General features: G+C 35.7%; 2 protein-coding genes across 5 annotated transcripts in view; both read right to left on the reverse strand.

The window, feature by feature from the left end:
* Positions 1-949: 949 nt before the first annotated feature.
* On the reverse strand, positions 950-7,165 carry rnf183 (ring finger protein 183). The gene is given in 2 exon segments (NM_001076668.1): positions 950-2,669; positions 7,043-7,165. A coding segment is annotated over 1 exon segment (951 nt). The 5' UTR covers positions 2,616-2,669; positions 7,043-7,165; the 3' UTR covers positions 950-1,664.
* A 6,947-nt stretch (positions 7,166-14,112) lies between these two features.
* dhx16 (DEAH (Asp-Glu-Ala-His) box polypeptide 16) overlaps positions 14,113-23,937 on the reverse strand; it is a 33,918-nt gene continuing 24,093 nt past the window's right edge. For 3 of the 4 annotated variants that reach the window (XM_073922793.1, XM_073922792.1, XM_068213477.2), the window contains 5 exons: positions 21,241-21,308; positions 19,379-19,541; positions 17,564-17,725; positions 16,178-16,351; positions 14,113-14,455 (listed from right to left, as the gene is read on the reverse strand). In XM_073922793.1, the coding sequence (XP_073778894.1) occupies positions 14,327-14,455; positions 16,178-16,351; positions 17,564-17,725; positions 19,379-19,541; positions 21,241-21,308 (696 nt within the window). In that variant the 3' untranslated portion in view covers positions 14,113-14,326. 4 annotated transcript variants of the gene reach the window in all.

Here is a 23,937-nt window from a genome sequence, read left to right on the forward strand (position 1 = left end):
GCAACTCCAAATAAAATCGTTTGTATCGCTTAAAGAGGCGAATAAACCCCAGCGTGCGATTTTGACTTTGAAGCGCTGAATTTGATCATGTGGAGAGTCTTGCTACAAACTTGCGTCAGGTCGAGGGGTTGGTTATTCGAGTGTCCTGCTGTGGGGAATAACGTGCACCTCACATGCCCCCCTCGTGTACACGGTGTGAAAGATAGTTATTTTTAAAAGCATCCTAAGCTGTCATTACTATGTGCAATACTTTTTGTGAAGTACTTTTCAGGTTAACCAGCTCATCAAATCTGTCAGGCATTTATAAAACACGGTCTTCATATATAACGATAAATACTTACGATTTAGCCTATTTTCTGTTCAAAAATCCCGAGAATAAAGAGCTCGAGCGCTAGTAAATACTATAGGCTACTGTTTTGAACCATAACGTGAACTATAAGCCTATAGTAGTTATATTTACAACATGTTATGAATGCTAAAGCACACTGCAACACTCTCTTGAACAAATGCTGCAGTAATACTAGCCTGTACCTATCCAACTTATACTGTAGATCAGTAGTTTCTGAAATACTCGGACCAGCCTGTTAACAACAAACACATCATATTCAAATTCACCTAAAACCCATTTCTTTCTCATTCTGGCTCTCAGTTTGAACTTCAGCAGACTTTCTTTACTAAAAATGTATTGGAATTATTTTCATCCCCTTTCAGTTTGTTATTCAAACTATAAGGTAGGTTACTTGCATTTAAATTACATCGTTTTGTGTCTGCAACAGGGCTTTTTGTTTCGTTCATGAAATTATATCACTTATACAAGTTTTAACCCTTATTTATGATAGTAAACAACTGATACACATGAGATCTTAGTATGTTTAAGCTTCATTTAAGGATTTAGAAGGTGACACAAGCAAGCTATGCATCGCTCTATATAAAGACACAAGGCAAGATGTTTACTGGTTGTATCATTTTCCTTTTAGCCACGGAAGAACATTTATTTTTGTGTGCATTATACTTCAAAGTCAATTAAACAGAAAATGCACCACAATGCTTATTAGTTTCCCCTTTTCATTGTGACATTTCTCTGTTTGTGCATTTGAATAAAAAACTATGAAAATACATCATGTGCAACACAATTCAAAGACTTATACGCATCTATTAAATGTTTTTCCAACATGAGAAAGAACATTTATGAGCTTACATTTGCGTTGTTACATACAGTATTAGAAGCATATTTTTTTGCATTCATGAGGCGTCACATTTTTATCCTTCGATCTTAATACCGCAAAACATAGTGGAGTAGCACATTCAGGTACATGAAAAATATAGTTCGTTTATAAGAATAAAGTACAGCATTTTCCAGCCTTAACAAAACAATACCCATTGATTCATACTTTTACAATACAATTCATTGTAGGTCAGAGTAGATGTCATCATTGCATTGTTCCCTCTTGCTCTTAAAACAACTGTCTGCATATATCTGTGCTCAACAAACAACAGTGTGCATCACGTTCAAGTTTTTCCAGTTAATTCCTATCGAGCCCGCCTGAAGCATCTCAGACAAAAGCAAACAAAAAGGGCAGTGCTGGATACAATGCAAAAGCTTCCAAGAATCTTGTTTTGCTATGCAAGTCATCCTACCCAAGCGTTTTGAGTTTCCTCATCCCTCAAGGCGAAGAGTCAGCTTGAACCGCACTGCTTCCAGTTTGGTTCTGTAATGGCTTGGTAATTGGTCTTTGCAAGTTAGGCATCACCACAAAGGTGAAGATACCCACCATCATTAGAGCCACAGTGATGGAGATAATGACTGCCACTACGGCGTAATAGCACTGACTGGAGTACATTACCCTCCTCATGCGACCCCTCATCCTGTTTGGAGGCCTTCCCACGTTGATCATAGTCGCCTGGCCGAGACCTTCCTCTATAGCTCCAATAGCATTATTTCCAGCTTGCTCCTCTTTCTTCTTTAACACCGGCAGATTTAAAGTGGTCTTAATGGAGTTGTTTGTTGGAGGATTCTTGAGGACGAGTTTGCCCTTGCTGCGCTTGAAGCGCACAGAAAGCGCCCTTTGCATTTCACTTGGAAGTTGCCGAAAAATGGCTTCATTATTTAACAAATGTGGCAGGTCTCGGCCATGTCGGATTTCTGTCACCTCTCTGCAAATCGGACAAGTCAGAGTTTTGATCTCCGGAGAGTTTACATTTATCCGAGCCAGACATTCCAGACAGAACGTGTGTCCACAAGACAGTAACTTTGGGGTTTTGAAGACGTTGTCGAAGTTGCAGAAGCATACGATGCACTCTGTGTCTTGCAGTTCATCTTTGGGACGCTCTTTGTCCCAGGCTCTGTTTCCAGGCTCATGGTTGTGGCCTCGCCTCCGCCCCTCCTCGCTGCGCCCCCGCTGTGGTCTTCCTTCATCTCTCCGGTCCCGTTCTCTGCCTCGGCTGCCTTCACGTCGCCGGTTCTCCGTGTCATTGCTCCGGCTTCTCCTGACAGGCTTGTCAGCCCTCTGTCGCTGCTCTGAAGATCCCAGGTTTAAGCTGCCTTTGCTTTCAAGCTTCGGCTTGGCGTTAGACCCTTTTCTGCTGCTCTGTGGTTTCTCCCTCCTGTCGCCCATTATAGAGGTGTAGAAGCTGATTAACAGTAAAGTGGAAGTGCTGTGCAGAGATGCCTGTGAAGGAAGATGGAGCAATACAAAATCAATTAGAAGTACAACTGATAGTGTAATATATAGTGTAAAAAAAAGGTTCCAAAAGTGGGTAATGCATATGAACCATTTAAGGCAGGGGTCTCCAAACTCAGTCCTAAGTGGGGTCAGTGTCCTGCTGAGTTTAGCTCTAACTTGCTTCAACACACCTGCCAGGAAGTTTCTAGTATATCTAGTAAGAGCTTGATTGGCTGGTTCAGGTGTGTTTGACAAGGGTTGGGGTTAAATTCTCCAGGACACTGGCCCTGACACTCATAATTTAAGGCAATGTTAATATTAATCAATAATCAAAGACAATGAGATACCAAAGAGAATCCAAAACTGTTGTTCAGACTAAGAAACAAGTGGTTCTTTAAATTAGTGGTTCCAAATTTCGGTCCTCTGACTCCTTGCCCTGTACATTCTGTATGTCTCTCTTATTTAATAAACGGATCAGTTTATGTTAATGAGCTTTCTGTTAATGAGCCGATGATCTGAATCAGGTGTGTTAAGTAAGGAAGACGTACAAAATGAGCAGGACGGGCAGTTTAAAAGACTAGAACTGGGAACCACTGATTTAAAGAACAGGTCACTCCAAAGATTTCTAAAGAACCGATAAGCACGTCTTCTATAGTATCGATAAATATATATTTTGGAACCTATAAAGTCTGTGTGAACCGGAGGTTGATGCAGAATTTACTCCTGTATGTTGATGTGCTTCCAACGGAAAGCGAATATTGAGTTGGGGGCAAAGTATTTTTTTGAATCATTAGCAAGAAGGCCGTGATTAAGAATATTGTGGCTGAAATCGTCAAACTGATGTCAACAGAGAATGACCATCACTTCAAATGCAAAAGTAAACGCTCAGACTTTGATTGAAGATTACCAAAACAAACATTTTTTTTAGTGGATTAACATGCAGGGATTATTTGTTCACCGAGGTGCGCAAGCAAAATAAACATTGTAAATTTTTATTTCACACTGACTTCAAGAGTGTAAGAATAATACATGTAATAGGGTGTTTAAGGCTTCCTCAGAGAACCATCAAAGCCATTAATAAGGCTGTATTGGTAACCCAACAGAGACTTAAAGTTCTGCATGACTTTAGGAGCTTTTTATTTGCATAAGAATGAGCTCAGGTCACTAAAGTGTACAAATATGTAACTCAAGGGTGGAGACCGCAAACTAAATTGTACCCTTAGCAGTCAAGTGGAACGAGAACACCAGTTTAGTTGGTTATGCAGTAGTGGTTATAGCTTGTTTTTCCATTTTATTCTATTATATGCCTCAAATGGCTCTGAGTTAGCCCCAAACATTATCTTTCACATTTGAAATCATTAACCCATGCCGGGCCATTCCTACTCTATCATATTTGAGGCTCTGAATTCCACACACGATTAAAACTTTACACAACCTACTACATGCACTCTGCCATTCAATTGGTAGTTTACGTTTGGGTCCCACTTTCCTACTAGAAACTTACATCCAAAAATAAGTGTAATGTGCTTATTGTGTTTATATTGTGTTGGACAATACCTTTGGTGCAATTGAAATGGGATAAGGGTAAAGTTGGAGACAGGTTTGGTGGTATGAGATGCCTTAAGGGTGGGCTAAGATGTAATGGATGGCACCCTCAAAAAAGGTGTTTTTTATGGCATAAAAGCTTGATGTATTACATACACTGTAAAAATCTTCAACCCAACACAAACCGATTAAGGTAACATAATGGTTTTTATAAATTGAAGTTGATTAAACATAAAAAAAAAAGTAGTTCCCTCCACAAAACTTCAGAATTGCGTTTTCAACCCACTTGAAGTGTGATACTCAACAAAAAGCAAACCTTTTCTTCAAGATTGTTAAAATACAATGCCTAAAAGCTCAATAAACCCTTACTAGTTCTTCCATTGCCTACTATTTCATAGCAAGTGTTCATGTTGGTTACATTTTTTTTGATGCTCAGGTAATGTCGTGCATTAGTAAAGCGCACGCTACTGTTCTTATTTGCATAATTATGCGATTGATAACACTGAATGAACACGCAAGCCCTCTGCACATCTTCTGCACATACAATCATCCAACAATAGTATTCAGCAATGTTAAACGTGACTGCTATTAACATTTGAAACTTCCTGAAACTTCCATACAGTGGTTATTATTTTGTTGCTGTTCAAAGAGCGTGAACATTACAAGGAACTGAAGTAGTTTATGATCACCCGTTGGTGAATAAACGCAACATTGCATTCGATTGTGAAGTCTTTTAAGTGCTAACTAACATTTAAATGGATTGTTTTGAAATTAAAACAAACTTTGTCTGACTGTGCAGGCACGTAAACCAGAATATCAAGGTTTACAGTGAGGTGCCAGTTTCATTCTGTATGCTTATAGTTAAGCTTTAACTGAGTCACGGCAAGATGGAATTTCCTAAAAACAAAACATGACCTCAAAATGAATTATTATTATACACAATGAGTGATATAAACATGTACAAAATTCCAGGTCAAGTTAGAAATCAAAATAGTCAATTACTTTTTGTACTTCTGTGTTTCTGCAACACGATCTGCTTTAATCAAAACATTTCTTTTTTTAGGTGGATTAAATATAAGCAGAACCGGTTCTTGTCAGAACGCATTTGTTTGTTAGTATAATTTGCTGTAAATGACTTCACAAAGTTAAACGAACACACACACACACACACACACACACACACACACACACACACACACACACACACACACACACACACACACACACACACACACACACACACACACACACACACACACACACACACACACACACACACACACACCCAGGGGTTTGACACAAACCAGATCTAGTCAGTTGAGACCTGCCACAATAACACACCCTATTTATGCGAGTTACACATGTGAGGAACAACGTCACAATTTTGATTTTTATATAACTTTGCAGGAATTTTTTTCTCTAGCTTTGTTTATCAGGCTGATTATTGCATAGACATTTAAAATAGATTGACATAAACTGAGATTGTCTTATTCATTTAACACAACATTCATGCGGCCTTCTTAAATTAGACAATAAAAGAAATAAAGATAAATGATAAAATATAATATTAAGAATGAGCAATTTAAAATAAATCTACAAAGATTCATTAGAAAATAAAAATAACAAATATGAATGAAATTTTTTTTTAAAAAAAAATATAAATGATAAAATGTAAAATTAATGAACAAAAACATTTTTTACAAACATTTAAATAAATGTGAATGAAGAAAATCGAAAATACATATAAATGATAAATATAAAATCGATAATGAATAAAAAAATTGAATAAAAAAATTTAATAAATATATATAAATGAAAAAAGATTATATTTATATTGATGATAATGATACATTTTTAAATTAATAGAGCAATACAATTTTTTAGAAAAACTAAATAAATAACTATAAATGAAAAAGATAAAAATATAGATATAAATAATAAATATAAAATCAATAATGAGCAATAAAAATAAATATAGAAAAAATAAAATTACAATAAATAAATATAAATGAAAAATAATTGAAAAAATATGTATAAATGATAAATATAAAATCAATAACGAGCAATAAAATTAATTAAAATGAATAAAATTAGGAGAAAAAAAACATGAAATAAATATAAATAATTTTTTAAAAATTATTTATAAATAATATTTTTTATATATGATAAAATAAATAATGAGAAATAAAGGATAAATCTAGAATATGTATATATATATATATATATATATATATATATATATATATATATATATATATATATATATATATATAAATATAATCAATAATATGCAATAAAAATAAATGTACAAAAATGAAATTAGGAAAAAATCATAAATATAAAAAAATCTCAAATATAAAAATAATCTAAACATAAGTATAAAAAATAAATAGATATAAATAAATAAATTATATATATAAATAAATATTAAATCTAAAAATATTAAATATAAAATCAATAATAAGCAATAAAAAATAAATCTACAAAAAAAAAAACAAAGCACAAATTATATCATAAAAATAAGCACAAAAAAATTCAGAATTATTGTTCTGGATGGCAGAATTTACAAAAAACAAAAAATTTAATAAAAAATCTGTGTGTTTTGAGCTACTGACCCCACCATGCAAAACCACTAATAGATAAATTCTTTCTCTTAAAAAACATGTTCAATATATACACATATTATTAATATGAACACCCCTTAACATTTGTATACTAATGACTACTTAACTCCCAACATTTGCATGCTGAAGACGCATTACAAAAGTGCACATCCTTAACAAGTAAAAGTAATTGTACAAATGAAATAAGAGTAAAAAAACCATGCAAACTACCTGAGCTGAAGATCAGTTGAGCCCTGATGTTTTGGGGTCGCTCATTTTTCCCGCTGTTCATCCAATAAAGATGTGAAATGTGTTCAACCTGCTCTTCATTCTGACTTCCTCAATCCATTCGCTAGGGTTTTCATCATCAGTTAGTTAACATAAGCCATGTGTCTCCACCTCTTCTGTGTGTGTTTTTCCTCTCCGCCTTCCTCCCGCCTGTCGTACCTGCTAAACTTGTCTTGCTGCCATTTACAACAGTCTGAATGCGAGGAATCCAGTGACTAATGTACTTATGCTTTATTTTTTCCATCATCTCTGCTGACCTTGAATGAGATCCGGTTTAATTATTGCTGTAAAAAATAAATCAGGATATTGTTCATGCAAATATTAATAATAATAATAATGATGATGCATAATGGTCAATGTGATTTGTAGGTGAATACTTACCAGGGCAAGTCGAAAAACTAGTCATAATCCAAACCTAAAAACGTGTTGTACATTGTTTTTTTCATTTTTAAAGATATATTTTTTCCACTTTTAATATTGCACTACAGATTAGTTTAGTGAACAAAAAGCATGTTGAATTCTCGAAATCGGGAAATGTATTTAATTTAACAAAACAATTAAGAGAATATCAAAAAACATATGATGATAACAATAATAATAATACAAATCAAAATATTTTCAGGTACCATTCAAAGTAAGTTTTACATTTTTTCTTCAAATTCTGTTTATATTTTTATAAATGCTGTACAATATTACACTTTTTAATAGTCTAACTGAGCTTTTATTTTAACCCACAGTTTGACCGTGTAAAGTGTTTATATCATCATATAGTGAGACGACAAACACTAAAAATACCATAAGCATCATGCATGTTTGACTCTGTGTGTAGTAAACATATCCACTCTATTCATTTGCTCAGAATGTGCAGACTATATTTATATGGTATTTTTGCAATGCAATATTCCAGGTGACAAAAAGTGCACTAAAATAAATTTCTTTCCACAATGTACTTATTTTTTTATGATAATTTTTAAAGGGTTTTTCACCTTTAATTTATATAGGACAGTGGAGGTTACAGACAGGAAATTATTGGGAGCAGAGAGAGGGTAAGTTTCGGCAAATGACCCCGAGCTGGGAATTGAACTCGGGTAACCATTAGTAGGCATGCGCTGGTATAAGATTCTGACGATATGATAACCTTGGATAAAAATATCACAGTTAGACGGTTACTGCTCTAAAATAAGTTATTTTTAAACCAGAGCGCGGTTCACTTTGGCTTTGGCGCGGTAAGCTCGTAGTGTAAAGCGTGCCTGAGCCAAAACTGAAGACGAGACGTGACTTTTAAGGGACTGTTTCATATGGATTTATTAATCATTCTTACTGTTCAATCAACGCAAACTGTCATAACATGCAAACCCCTCACTGCACGACAGCTGCACCTTCAGCAAACCTCCTAATTCCTGCAGCACGAGGACTTTATGATTGTTTATGTGCGTCAAAAGTGGCTGATCTGTTCGGCGAAAAATTTCACTGCGTGTCACCGCATCCCAAACGACTAAAACGATATAACTAAAGCAATGTCCACTGTGCTGAGCGGAAGCACTTACTGAACAGCGCATCATCAATGACTTAAGCGTGCTCAGGCCCGAATGTGCACAAGCGTGCTTTGGCCCGGTTCAAGGCAACTGTACATAGTGTGAGTCCGCCCTAAGATAAACTATTAGTGTCCACAGACTTTTTTTTTTTTATTCCAAAATTTGGTCAAATTCTGTGAAGTTACAGGTTTCACATCTAATTTAGTTTTCCTGACGGGATCACAGTGTGAATTTGTCACTGAGAAATCCACTATTCAGTTTTATAACTATTCATTTGTTTTTTACTATTGATGTCAATGGTTACCGGTTTTCAGCAATATCTCCTTTTGTGTTCAACAAAGAAACTTTTTTGGCAACTTTTAGTTTTGGAACTACTTGAGGGTGAGTGAACAGTGAACATATATAATTTTGTTGTTATTAACCTATCCCTTTAACATGTATTTACAGTGTACATATGAAAGAAAGTACAGAGTTATATAAGGTAACTGCATGGGTAGGGTTCAGGTGTAGGTTTATTAGCAATAATACCTATAGTTACTAACCAGTTTATGACATAACTAAGTACTATGACTAAGAAAACTACACGCAGGACTGTACAATAAAGTGCTATCCATGTATAGTCATTATACAAGTAGCAATTCTTAAATCACTAGTCGGATCTGCTTTTTTATCTTATGAATTTGTAGAATTCAGAGTAGTAGAGGTCAAATAAAAATGTTACCAACTAAAATCTAACTAGAAACCTTTTAAATATGTAATCATTTCTAATAAATGTGCACTAGTCTGTTTTGAATATATACTAGTAGCATCTATTTAATTTAGTACCTAATGAATACGTACTAGTATGTAATAAATAAGAGCTAGTATCTAACAAATAAATATTAGCATGTAGTAAACAGGAACGAGTAACTTTTTAAAAGGTTAGAGAATCTAATGATTAAGTACTGGTATACAAAATACACTAGTAACAAAAAATACTTTTAGATTTATTTAAATGTACTTGTGTATAATTCATTGTAATTACTATTCACCGTATTCTTTGCGTACGAGCGAAGACTGATATTTTCTTATTATATTATTCTACTTGGTCTATATAGTCATGCAAACATTTGTTTGTAGAGCAAGTAGCTTGACCGTTTTCTGTCGTTTATCATTCCTAGTCATTTCTCCAATAGACGACTGAATCGGAAGTTCTCAAACAATCGCGAAAACAGGCGCGCTTCTGTATTTTAGAATACAGTCAATAGAAAGCACATATAACACTATACTATAAAAAATACTGGGTTTCACACAATTCCTTCAGGTTGTCCCAACACAAATCAATTAGGTTAACTTAATTGTTTTTACAAATGTAAGTGGAGTGAACATAAAACAATTAAGTTGTCCCCAGAAAACTCAAGAATTGTATTGACTCTTTGCTAATTTCAAATCAGTTGTTTGACCAAGCTGCAAAATAATAATAATAATAATAAAATAATAATAATAATAATCTGAGTGTATGTCACCCTAAATAAAGTGACACTATGAATCTTAAAAATTAAATTAAGAAAAATAGATCAAATATAGAGTGTGGGAGTATATATCCTATATGTTGTAATGGATTCCAATGAATGCATTACTCTAGGACACATAACTGGAAATCAACACCATTTAAACAGGAAATATAAAGACATTTATCAAGATCCCAGGAAGTTGTTGATGTATTAAGTGACAAGGTTAATGATATTCAAAACACACACACACGTGCGCATTTATACAGTCTGATAAGGGAGAAGGAAACACTCCCATTCCAGCATTTGAAAATGTTGTTTATGTCGGTAATAAAGGTTTGTTGTGGCATGAGCAACTTCACTTTATCACATGCATACCCATTATTACCTTACTTTCATCCTGGATTGAGAGTTGCTGTCAAAAGAACAAAGACAAACAAGACACACAGGAAACCTTTATAGAAACCTCTCTGGATTAGCAGCTTTGCTAAATGAGCACGACTGCACTTTGGGGATCACATTTCCAGGCTGTTTTTAGATTGTAGGGCAAAGGTTGAGCAGCGGTTAAAGGTGTACTATAGCTATAGCTGATTGCAGGTTTGAAGAATGTAAGGCGATTCATTTGTATAAAAGCATCAGAGAAGGTTTTGTAAACTCGGGAAACTAGCTTATTTGATCTATTCCTAAAAATAGGACTGTTGGAGGACTTTGCATTCACTATTTTACATTTTGAATTGATAGGCAATGAATTATGGAAGGCCATCAGGGACAAAAGCTTTTTTTGAAATATGTAAAATTTGGTTTTATGGAAGGCATTTGGGGCCAAAATCTTAAAGAGATAGTTTACTCAAAATGACAATTCTGTCATCGTTTACTCATCCTCCACTTGTCACAAACTGGTCTGATCTTCTCTCTTCTGCTGAGCATAAATTAAGATATTTTAAAGAAAGAATATACATCCATAGTTTTCCATTGTTTTTCCTACTATGGATAACATGGATACTAACAGTCACATGATGAAATACAGCTATTTCATTGGTTGCTGTACTCATTTATGCCTTGACAGTCAAACTGCATGTTGACAAAAACCAATTTCACATTTCATTAATAATGTTTGTCTACAATGGCCTTCCATACAAAGGAGTTTGCACAATTTTATAATCTGCTTACAATTGATTGACGTTTAAGATTCTGGATGGATCTTCGTGTTTAAGGCTGATTCTTCAGCAGACATGGTTTGGCACGGTCATATAACCCTCTCCTTGGCTCATATCAATGCTGATGCACACCTCTAAAAAAAATGCAACACATCACGACTACGAGTAGGGGAAGCTCTATGATTGGTCAGCATAAGAGTGTGGGTAGGGCTGAGAGCCAAGGGAGAGCCACAAGCCTGTTATGTTGTGTTCTCACCAGACGCAGTACGCACGGATATTCGCTTGTAAATAGACGCAAATACATTTTGAGTTTATTCATTTGTGCGCCAAATTCACTTCCCAACAAATGTGGATTGGGTCATGAGCGGGGCTTCTGTCTACCCAGTGACTCTAGCTTTGTTGCTAAATGGCTAACATGGATTTTATTGAAAGAGTAGCTGTGTTTGTGTGCTTTAGGAAGACTGAAAAACAGCGTTGATTTCGTTTCGAGCCGTGGTTGAGTCACCTAGATTCCTAGAGGTGCACCCAGCTCTAAGCTCATAAACTCCTCCAGAAACTATACCTGGATGATGGAAGCTTTCAGCGGTGCATCAGACTGAACCAAGCCAAGTTTGATGAACTGTTGTCTGGTGTCGGCAGGAGGATTTCAACAGGCGCTACGTCATAATCACTCCCCTACAAGAGCTAACTGCTAATAGGTTAACGCAGCACGAATGTCTTTTAAAGTTCAGATTTTCCAACTCAAGTGATTCGAGCGATACGCGCGTTAATCACGCAAAACGCTTAGCTCACGCCACTTCATTTGCACGAGTGACGCAGGATGTCTATTCGCATCTTTGCCTTGACTTAACATGTAAATCACTCGCGCTTGAAGCTTCTTCTGCATCTAGTGTGAATGCAGCATTAGAACGAGTGTTAACAAGTGTCAAGTCATGTGAAGGAGCACCAGATGGAAACCTGTTTTGTGTTTACCTTATGATTAAAGTTGTTGCACATCTGCCTGTTCCCGGCTTAAGAATGAGTGAGTTTTAGCTACTTGTACAGTAAGGTAGCATTTAGAAAAAACAAAGTACTCGTGAAGAAACTCAACACAGAGGAACATAAAAACCTACTGCCAGCTAGCGTTTCAGAAGTGTTATTGCAGAGCAACACAAACAGCACGCAGAAGTATAAATGCACAACTACACGCAAGACAGGCCCCGTTGGTCAACACCGATCACTTAACTCAGAAGTATAAATCAGCATTTAAACAGAAAGTTGATCCAAAAATTGTTAACCCTGTCACCATTTACTCACAAAAGAAGATATTTTATGAGCTTCTTTCTTGCTGGTCGCTTACACCACTGACTTTCCTACTATGGAAGTAAATGGGTGCCAGCAACCTGCGAAAAAGTATTTTATAAAGGTTCAGAGCCACATGAGGGAGAATAAATAAGAGGTCATTTTGGGTGAAATATTCCTTTAAGTTTTTTCATGATTATTTTGCCATTTTTAATTTTCTAAAAACAATAATAATTTAAGGAGAGATTGGGTTGATTGATTCACAGATGTGAGATAGAGAGCAGCGAAACTTGAAAATCTACATTTTTAACGTGCATTTTGAAAAGATCGCGTGAAGTGCTTTGAAATGTGCATTTTTATTCAATGTTTAACGTAATCTTAACTGAAAAACAAAGTAGCTCCTCCCCTATTAAAAAAGCAGCCAATAGCACTTTATCACCGCTCTATCAGTGACTGGTTGAGCTCAAGCGCATCAAATGAGAAGTGTCTAGTATCTGTATCTCAAATGAGAAGTGTTTAGTATCTGACTTGCAGGGCAAGTCGGATACTAAGGAGCATTTGATTGGTGAAGATTTAATGAGAAATTGAAGTATGAGGTGACATGAATAAAACCATTGATCCATTTAGGGGAAAGTGACAAACTACAAACTTATTGTACGTGAATTGTGTCATTGTTTTGGAGCACACTGGCTTTTAGATATCCTTGAACACCAAAATACTGATAGTAATATCTATCTTAATTTCACTGGACCTTTAAAGTTGGTCACATCAAACAGTATTAAAGCAAGAAATCAAGTCAAAATCGGTGCTGGTCTAGAAAGTTACATGAAAAGGCAATGACCTGTAATTATCTTCAGGCCTAGATTACCTTTAAAATCTTCGTCAAGATCAACTGATGTGCTTGGAGGTATTGTAAAAATACCATAATGTAATAAAACGTGACCATATAACACAGTGACAGATGGATTTCTGGTTAAGGAAATGAGATTTCTGTCTACAGCTGATTTTACTACTATAGTTACTCATTGACTAACAGCTAATTTCTAATCATTCAGGAGCTTTAGGCGAAACGTACGAATGACTGGAAATAAACAATCATTGACTGCTGGCTATACATTAAACAACCTGATGAGAACTTTATGAGGGACAAAATTAAGCTTCTAAAACTACAAATACATTTTTTAAAAAATAAATCTGACCATTAAAACTACTAAAAATCTAAAATATGCATGTACAAAAAGATTAATCGTCTGCTCTAAATTTATATCCATAAGCAAATATTTCGACAATCTGCAGGGAGTGGCTGTTGTAACTTATTAACCTTTCTGTATTAATACAACCTTCTCCTTTCATACTGAAAAATCCTAAGTTAAACACTGCATCATTTTATCCTATTAATATGCCTATTGTGCTTCTGGATCTCTTTCCTGAAGATCAAAAGATTTGACAGTGTGGTATTTTATCTTAATCATCTTCAATAACCTTCACATTTTCTTCAAAAAGCAGTCATATCAATATATAAATAAAAATAATACAAAGGCACATGCATATCTGTAATCAAAAAATATATTTCCTCATTCAAACACATGAGGACACTGCTAGCTGAAACATAAAATCAAGAGTCTCCAAAATACTTTCTATAGATCAGCAAATTAGCAAAAGGAGACTGGTCTGGTCACTCAACAATGACCCACATTGCTGATCTCTTACTGTTTGTGAAGCAATATTAGGTGGGAGAGTCTCTTTTCTCATCTTATCTGAGAATCAGCCCAGTTCTTCGCGGGCTTTGCCTTGTTTTCGGGGCATTTTCTTGCTGCTGCTGTCCTCCAGCTCTTTGTTCTTGTAATAGTGAGGAGCCACTTCCAGCAGCCAGCCGCTTTCAATCTCGATCACCTGAAAGAAAGGTCAAACTTTTAGAATGAAGCTGATTTTCATATTTTATGAAGAAATATTTTACCAAGTGTTTACCATTTACAAAAGTGTTTACCATTAACTCCCACCATTTTTCTCAAAATTCTGACTCTCTGTCTTGAAATTTTTACTTTATTCTCACAATTTATACTCTATATATATATATATATATACTCTATATCTTGGAGTTTTTCACTTTTTCCTCAGAATTCAAAGCCTAAATCTCAAAATTTGTAATTATTTTGTTGGAATTTTTGGTTCAAATCCCGCAATTCTGAATTTTGTAGTTTTGTACAATCAAATGTCAATGTCAATTTTAATTAAACATAGCATATTTAACACAACCAGAGTTTGACCAATGCACAGTACAACTCAAAACAGAAAAAACAATACTGATAAAATGCCAAATCAAAGAGATAAGTTTTCAACCTAGATTTAAAAACAGACAGGGATTAAACAGATCTAATACAGAGGGGCAGAGAATTCCACATCCTAGGACGAGCTACTGCGAAGGCACGGTCACCTCTGCATTTCAGCCTCGACTTAGGGATGCATAACAGTCTCTGGTTAGATGACCGAAGAGACAGACCAAGCCAAATATGTACAGTTCTCTGAAATGCCCAATTCTGATTGGTCAGTTATGGCATTCTGAAGTCAAATATGTACAGTACTCAGAAATACTTAGTTCTGATTGGTCGACTGTAGCATTTTATAATAAAATATGTACAGTGCTCAAAAATCCTTAATTGTGATTGGTCAATTGTGGCATTCTATAGTCAAAAATGCACAATGCTCAAGAAATACTTATTCTGATTGGTCAATAGTAGCCTTCTATAGTCAAATATGTACAGTTCTCATAAAATACCCAATTCTGATTGGTCAATTGTGGCATTCTATAGTCAAATATGTACAGTTCTCTTAAAATACCCAATTCTGATTGGTCAATTGTGGCAATCTATAGTCAAATATGTACAGTGCTCAAAAATCTTCAATACTGATTGGTCAATTGCAGCCTTCTATAGTCAAATATGTACAGTTCTCTGACATACCCAATTCTGATTGGTAAACTGTGACATTCTGTAGTCAAATATGTACAATGTTCTAAAATACTAAATTTTGATTGATCAACTTTGGCATTCTACAGTCAAAAATGCAAAATGCTCAGAAATACTTAATTCTGATCGGTCAATTGTGGCATATTATAATAAAATATGTACAGTGCTCTGAAATACCCAATACTGATTGGTCAATTGTAGCATTCTATAGTCAAATATGTACAGTGCTCTGAAACACTTTATTCTGATTGGTCAATTATTTTGTCAAAATTTTAAGTTCACATCCTGCAATTCACAATTGTTTGGACAAAAGTTTTGGAGTTGGCATCTCACATTTTTGTATTTTTCCTCTTGCAACTCCATACATATCTCACTTTCTCCAACTATTGTGACTCTCACAATATTTACTTTTTTCCTTAAAGTTTATTTTACATAATGCAACTGTTTTTCTCCCAAAGAAGAAAATTATTTTGACTCACCTTATAACTCTTTTCTTAATTTTTTTGTTTTAGAACCATGCAGAGAGGAAGCTTGTTTGTATTAGGTGTGTTGTTGTGTTTTTACAGGCTCACAAGTGACTAAAAACCAGTCTGTTCAGATCCCTAACCTCAAGAATTAAACAGAAAAAAAAAGTGAAGGCAGTCTTCACCTGTCTCATGAACTCTTTGGTGGTGAAGACCAGCTCATGGTAGATCATCCATCGCGGCTGCTCCTCAAACAGTGAGCTGTTGGGATGGACGTAAACTGTCTGCTGGTGTTTTACCGTTTTATATCCCCCTTTACTCAACCGTGCTGTATGGTAGAAATATCCCGCAGTTACTGCCTGGAAGAAGGAAAAAAACATGCACAAACATTTAGGTAAAATTCATTGTAATGTATAAGTTCATTAAACACTTCTCTGAAATACTTAAGTCTCATTGGTTAATTGTGGCATTCTATAGTCAAATAGGTGCAGTGCTCTGAAATCCTTGATTCTGATTGGTCAGCTGTAGCATTCTATAGTCAAATATGTACAGTTCTCTGAAATCCTTAATTCTGATTGGTCAATTGTGGCATTCTATAGTCCAATTTGTACAGTTCTCAGAAATCCTTGATTCTGATTGGTCGATTGTGGCATTCTATAGCCAAATTTTTACAGTGCGCTGAAATACTTAATACTAATTGGCCAATTGTAGCATTCTATAGTCAAATATGTGCCGTGCACTGAAATACTTAATGCTGATTGGTCAATTGTGGATTCTATGATCAAATGTGTACAGTTCTCTGTAATCCTTGAATCTGACTGGCTGATTGTAGCATTCTATAATCAAATATGTACAGCGTTCTAAAATTGTTGATTCTGATTGGTCAATTGTGGAATTCTTTAGTCAAATGTGTACATAAGCCTGATTCATTGTATCTGAATGGTCCACCCTTTTCTTCCATTGAGGCTGAAATCAGTCAAGTTGGATTTGTGCACATTGTTGTTACTCATGCCAGGAATTATTCTTAGTCACCTAACATGATTCATCAATTCCAAACACCTTTAAAAACAGTAATGCATCTGCTTAACAGAGCAACACACAGTCAACATATATGTACGCATTCAGCTACTGTGTTTGTCTCCCTGCAGAAATGTTCTAATGTCAAACACATGTATTTAAATACTGATGATTCATAGCACCACAAAAGTCTCTTTCCGATCAGGAAGTACTAAAAAACAAATATATGCAAGACATTGATTCCCTTCAAACTGTAATCCCCTTTTTAAATTTGTTTAAATATGACATCATTGCTCAACAATCATCAAAAGCTGTAACCTAGACCAAAAACTCTGGTGCCATAGAATGATTTAAGCTCTATCAATTCTGCTTCAATCTTTTTTGCCACATCTTCAGACCAATAAGTGAAAGTGTCTCAAAACATCAGTCTACAACGCTAAACTCCAGGTACCATAAAGTTAAGATAATAATCACATGCAAAGCAGGCTTTAACCACAATATCAATGGAGGAAATGTGTAAAAGGAAGCAATGTAAAGGTAAATGAGGAAATCACCTTGCGAATGGGCATGCTGTCGCCATTGGAGCTGCACAGCTCCACCTCGATCCTGTCCATCAACCCCTCCAGCTGATCTCGGACATCTCGAGCTCTCTTCATGGAGCGAAACTGAATGAAGTTTTCAAAGCACCACTGAGTAGAGTAACCGCTTTCGACCCACTGACAGAGAAAGACAGAAAATAAACACATTTTTTTTCATGGCAACAATAACATGCATGATCACAGACTCTTATGAACCCATTTTTCACTTTCTTTTACTGATTCAGCCACAAATATTTATGAGCAGTGTTGGGCATGTTCCTTTAAAAAAGTTATTAGCTATAGTTACTTCTCACAAGTAGTAACTGAGCTACATAATTATAAAAGTAACTAATTACTAGGTAAAGTAACTATTGTGTTACTTTAAAAAAATCTAAAGTCAAATGAATATAAATTAAACATAACCTTGTACACAAATCTACAATATTTTAATGTTGTTGTGGGACAATGTGAGAGATAACAGTAGCATGTCCTCAACTATATATCTAGATATTATTTTGTTTATTTCTGTCTGAGTAATAAATGTTTACGGTGGAGAAAACGTGGCTTCTGCTCCTCCATTGGTAGCAGCTCAACGCCCACACAGTTGTTAATATTAGGGGAAAAATAAATATAGTTATGCTTTTTTGCAGTCAAACACTTTGGACAACGCTTGAACAAAATTTAAGACCTCATAAAAACGCGATTAACATTTTTAAATACCTTTTAAGGGCCTTAATTTTCTCATAATTGATTTATCAACTTTTAATACTTTTTAAGACCCCGCGGACACCCTGTATATAAAACAAAAATAAGCATAGGTGAGTTTCAAAGCTTCAACTGACTGTAAGACAAACTTGTGTGAGATTCAAAAGTCAAACACAATTAGGATCAAATGAGTCAGGGATAATCAATCATTGATTTGTCATTTGGAGTGCGTTAAAGGATTTTAAATGCAAGACGCTGAGGCAAACAAAAATGAAGTGGAGTCTCTACGACAGGGATCACCAATCTCGTTCCTGGAGGTCTGGTGCCCTGCAGAGTTAGCTCCAACTTGCCTCAACACACCTGCTTGAGTGTTTCAAGTATACCTAGTAAGACCTTGATTAGCTTGTTTAGGTGTGTTTGATTAAGGCTGGAGCTAAAATCTGCAGGACGGTTTGGTGATCCCTGCTCTACGAATTGTATCTAAAATCCTTTAGCACACAGCAAGTAGGCAACTGTCAGTGAGTTACTATGGTCTCTACTAACATTTGAGGCTAGGGGATTTATTTTATTATTATTAACTGTGAGCAAAACTGACTGAAACTACCTTTTATTAATGATTAAACCGTTTTAACTTAAACAAATAAAACTATTGAATTTTAACTTCCAGCCAATGGGAATCAAGAATTTAACAGACCATAGAATAATTCAACTGTAATAAACAAACTGATCTATAGCATCACTCATTGAGCAATTCTGTAGTTTACTGATTTACATCTGAGTGCCCAAATGCTGTGCTGGAATTGACTTTTCAATCGTTCTCACAAAAGGCTGTTCATTCCAGAGTTATATTTGTTCAAGACAAGAACTTCCTGCCACAGCATCTACATGTACCCACACATGCCTGCACGATCTTGCAGAACCTGTTTGACTATCTGCCTGCTGCACGTCTCCCATAAGGAAGTCACACTAAATGAGATTGACAATAACAAAATGGATCACTTTACACACTTGGCAGGTCATAAAAAACGTGCGAAGCCTCAGCTATCAGATTGACTTCTGATTCGAGCGCCACACTCATAAACACACCTGTGTATATACATTAAGCAGCACTAGGTGATCTCCTCCTGGTACCACAAAGTTCATCCGAGCGTTGTCGGCATGGACCACTTTGTCCTTGGGCCGGTAGAAGATGGAGTTGTTTACTGACAGCATGGCCGCAATGGTCAACACCTCCTCAGAGCACTTATATCTACAGAGAGACAGATCAATAAGCAATCAATGACCAACGAAAACAGGGTACATACAGAAATCAGAGTGAAATTTAATACCTTTCAGGACCATTTTAAAGACTCTTACCATACATTTAAGACCTCATCACCACTTTAGGTTGCAACCGGTAGCATTAGCAAACATTTTTAATTACAATATACACACACCGGCCACTTTATTAGGTACACCTGCACAACTGCTTGTTAACGCAAATTTCTAATGACCAGACTTGTTCAAGCTGATAGAAAGGTAACAGTAACTCAAATAACTCATTACAACTGAGGTATGCAAAAGAGAATCTGTGAATGCACAACACGTCCAACCTTGAGGCGGATGGGCTACAGCAGCAGAAGACCACACCGGGTGCCACTCCTGCACTGCAAAAAATGATTTTTTACTTTTTGGCTTTTGTCCAAACATCTAAAAATTCAACAAGCAAAATAATCTGCCAATGGGGTAAGCAAAATAATCTTGTTTTTCCTTTTGACATGAGATTATTTTGCTTACCCTATGGCAGATTATTTAGCTTGTTTTAAGGACAAACTCACTTAATATTGGCATATTATTTCTGAAAACAAGACATTATGTTTTGCTTGTCTAGAAAATTCTTATTGATTTTAGATTTTTTAGATATTTGGACTAGAAACAAGACAAAAAAATTAAGAACAGGTAAGAACTGGAAATTGAGGCTACAATGTGCACAGGGTCTCCAAAATTGGACAACTGAAGATTGGAAAAACATTGCCTGGTCTGATGAGTCTCCATTTCTGCTGCGACATTCTGATAGTAGGGTGAAAAATTTGGCATTAACAACATGAAAACATGGGTCCATCCTTCCTTTCGTTTCGTTTCGTTTCAGGCTGGTGGTGGTGTTGTAATGGTGTTGGGGATATTTTCTTGGCACTCTTTGTGCCCATTAGTACCAATTAAGCATTGTGTCAACGCCACAGCCTACCTGAGTATTGTTACTGACCATGTCTATCCCTTTATGACCATAGTGTACCCATCTTCTGATGGCTACTTCCAGCAGGATCACGCACCATGTCATAAAAGCGTGAATCATCTCAGACTATGAACATGACTATGAGTTCACTGTACTCAAATGGCCTTCACAGTCCACAGGGATGTGGTGGAGTGAGAGATTCTTATCATGAATGTGAAGCCGACAAATCTGCAGCAACTGTGTGATGCTATCATGTCAATATGGACCAAAATCCCTGAGAAATATTTCCAGTACCTTGTTGAATCTATGCCACAAATGGTTAAGGCAGTTCTGAAGGCATAAGGGGGTCCAAGGTGTACCAAATAAAGTGGCCAGTGAGTGTATTTACTAAATACTGATTGTAAGAAACTAATCCTAAACTAAAATATTATTTAAAAATCAGCATCTATAACAGTAGGAATAACTGTGTTTACTTGGCTACGGCAGTAAAAAAAATCAGCGTGATGTCAAATCTAGCAGGATTTTATTGATTTCATAAACTGCACAGCATCCCGATACACGCAGATTACATTCAGGCAAACTTTAGCATACTGACACAATTTAATACCTTGTAAAATAGCATTTAAGACTTTTTAAGGGCTTTAAATTCTGTAAATTGACTTTTAATACTTTTTAAATCTCTACGGACACCCTAAAAAAGAAAACTAAGGATGTTTTTTTGAAAGATTAGACTTACTGTTCAGAAGCCAGAATCATTTTACTCAGCATCGGGTCAACAGGAAGTTCAGCCATCCTTCGGCCAAGCTATTAAAACACAACAAAAACAGGTCAAAGCCAGTTTTAAAGAGATAGCTCACGCAAAAATGAAAATGTACTTATTTTACTCTCCATCAAGTGGCTTTAAGAGCTTCTTTCTTTAATTGAACACAAATTAAGATATTTTGAAGAATGCTGAAAACCTGTAACCATTGACTTCAATAGTAGAAAAACAATTACCATGGAAGTCACGGGTTACAGGTTTACAGGAATTTTTTAAAATATCTTATTTGCAGTCTAACAGAAGAAAGAAACTCAAAAAGATTTGGAACAAGTAAAGGGCGTGTTAATGAGGTTTCAGTTTTGGGTGAACCTTTAACTTTGTGAAATGAAAATAAGGGTGGCAAATATTAGTTGCCCATAGCTTGACACAAAGACAGGGTTTCTACAGGTTTCAAGTCAAATTAAAGACTTTCTTCTTCTTCTTCTAATGGCCCAGTTAAAACATTAAAAAATCATTAAAAACAAATGTTAATGTAAGAAAGATAATTAAACCATTTTGGTAACGAGAGTCTATCTATTTAAATAAACTTTTGTCAAAACTTGTATTGAGACGAAATGTTATGTGATTGGATGTGTTTTTCCAATCACATAACAGATTGGGCAGCTTTTCATGGACATAGGAAAATTAAGACTTGTTTAAAATGTTTTAATACCTACAACACAACTTTTTAAGGCCTAAAATTTAAGACATTTTAAGACTTTTTAAAACCCAGCAGATGCCCTGCAAAGAGGTCTTCTGTGTTAGTAACAGTGACTTAAAACTTTGAAAACTCTCATCTGCTCATCAAATGAAACAAAAGCACATTATCGTTGATGAAAAAAAGATGAGACCATAGCGTAGTCAAAAAGATCAAAACTAACAAACAGAATTTTTCTTATAATCCACTGCATGAGTATGAGTGGACTGAAGCACGTGCATTCAGTCATGTTACTGGCGCAGCAGACCTGTCAGCTTTCTGTTTGTGTCAAGCCAATTTCTTTGATGACATTAACATTGATCAAAGGCCTGGATGGTACAAGCTAGACGTTGGAAGATTTCCATAAGTGATTAATCAAACATTTTCCACATTAAAAAAACCTATGCTAAACCAGTCCACAAAATCCTGCTTCAGAAATAACTCCTCTCCCACAGTCATCATCTTTCCATCAAGCAAGTTTCTTGTGTTAGCTTAATTTGGTTGGCAATGTCACCAACCAGAGGTGGCAGTAACACACCAAAAATTTTATTGTCAACAACAGCGAAACAGGAAGAAGAAATTGTCCTTCTCGCCATCATATGGATTTACTCTCACCTGATAGACACCGACCTCACAGCTCTGTGAATGTCAGTGCCATCACTTATTAGTCTGCGATCTGTAAATTTAGCTTTGTGGATGCTACTGCGCTACTGAAAAATTATTGGAATTAGAAAGTAGCGACACTATTGCCACGCTACTGAGAAATGTAGTTAAGCTAGTGCCAAACACTGAAGACAAAAAAATAAGACAAACCACAATAATCAATATAAACAATAAATAAGCACAATTACAAATTGCATTAAAAATGACAGTGATAAATCATAAATGAAATGCTTTAATAAAAAGATGAGTCTTAAGTAGTTTCCTAAAACATTTCAAGAAAGCGTGACGTCTGGATATTCGGTTAAGAACCACTTGAGTGTTAGTAAATGGTGAGGAAATTAAATGTTCTAGGTCAACTAATCCTTTAAGCAGTTGGACCATATTCTATAGTATAGGATAAGCTTACCTATCTGCATATAAAGGCCAGCTCACACCGTGCGATTTTTTTATAATCCTGAACAATTGTAGCATGTCAGAGTGCACGAATATGGCTCCCATGTCGCACTATAAGATCTCAGCAGTCATAAAGTCAGACTGAACGACAATGTAATAGCGCCAAAAACAAAAGAAAACATCCCCGAAGTTTGACCTCATCCATCTGTGACACATTCACTATCCCGCATTCTGAAATGATTCCTCACAGCAAACGTAAACAATCTGTAGCGGCAATATTGCACACGCCGTGTCTCAATGACAAAACCAGGAGGATAAAACTGTTTGACATTTCCCCGCAGTCATTTGAATTGTCGCACGGATTGCGTCATCAAATTCGGAGTCTGAAATCTTCTGACACTGCTAGAACTTCATCTGAGGAAAAATCTGATTGCAACGGGCATTAGGCGGCTGTCTGTAAACATGTCAAACCAACGATCAAAGATCACAGATTTTAGCCTGGGATTTCAGGAATCATTTAGGATTTTCCAAAATTGACTCAGATGACAAAATCGTGGTTAAAATCTCACAGCAACTACGTTTACATGGACATCAGTAATCAATTTATTTGCTTTAATCTAATTAAGACAATAATAAGACTAAGGTGTTTACATGAGTTGCTTTTTGAGTGTTACTTTCATGATCCCTTTTTACATGTTACAGCACATAATTCGATTAGCATCATTGCGTCACGGCGCAATTCGCATTTCCTCCGAAGTTGCATGTAATTCCAGGTGTTTCATTTTTAATTTTTCGCTGCAGTTTGGCATTTTCACTTTCATTCACGAACATTTCATGCACACCCCTGTGACAAGCGAGATATTGGATGCAACTATGAACTG

The sequence above is a fragment of the Danio rerio genome, chromosome 15 (genome assembly GCF_049306965.1).
Source record: "Danio rerio strain Tuebingen ecotype United States chromosome 15, GRCz12tu, whole genome shotgun sequence".
Lineage (NCBI taxonomy): Eukaryota > Metazoa > Chordata > Actinopteri > Cypriniformes > Danionidae > Danio > Danio rerio.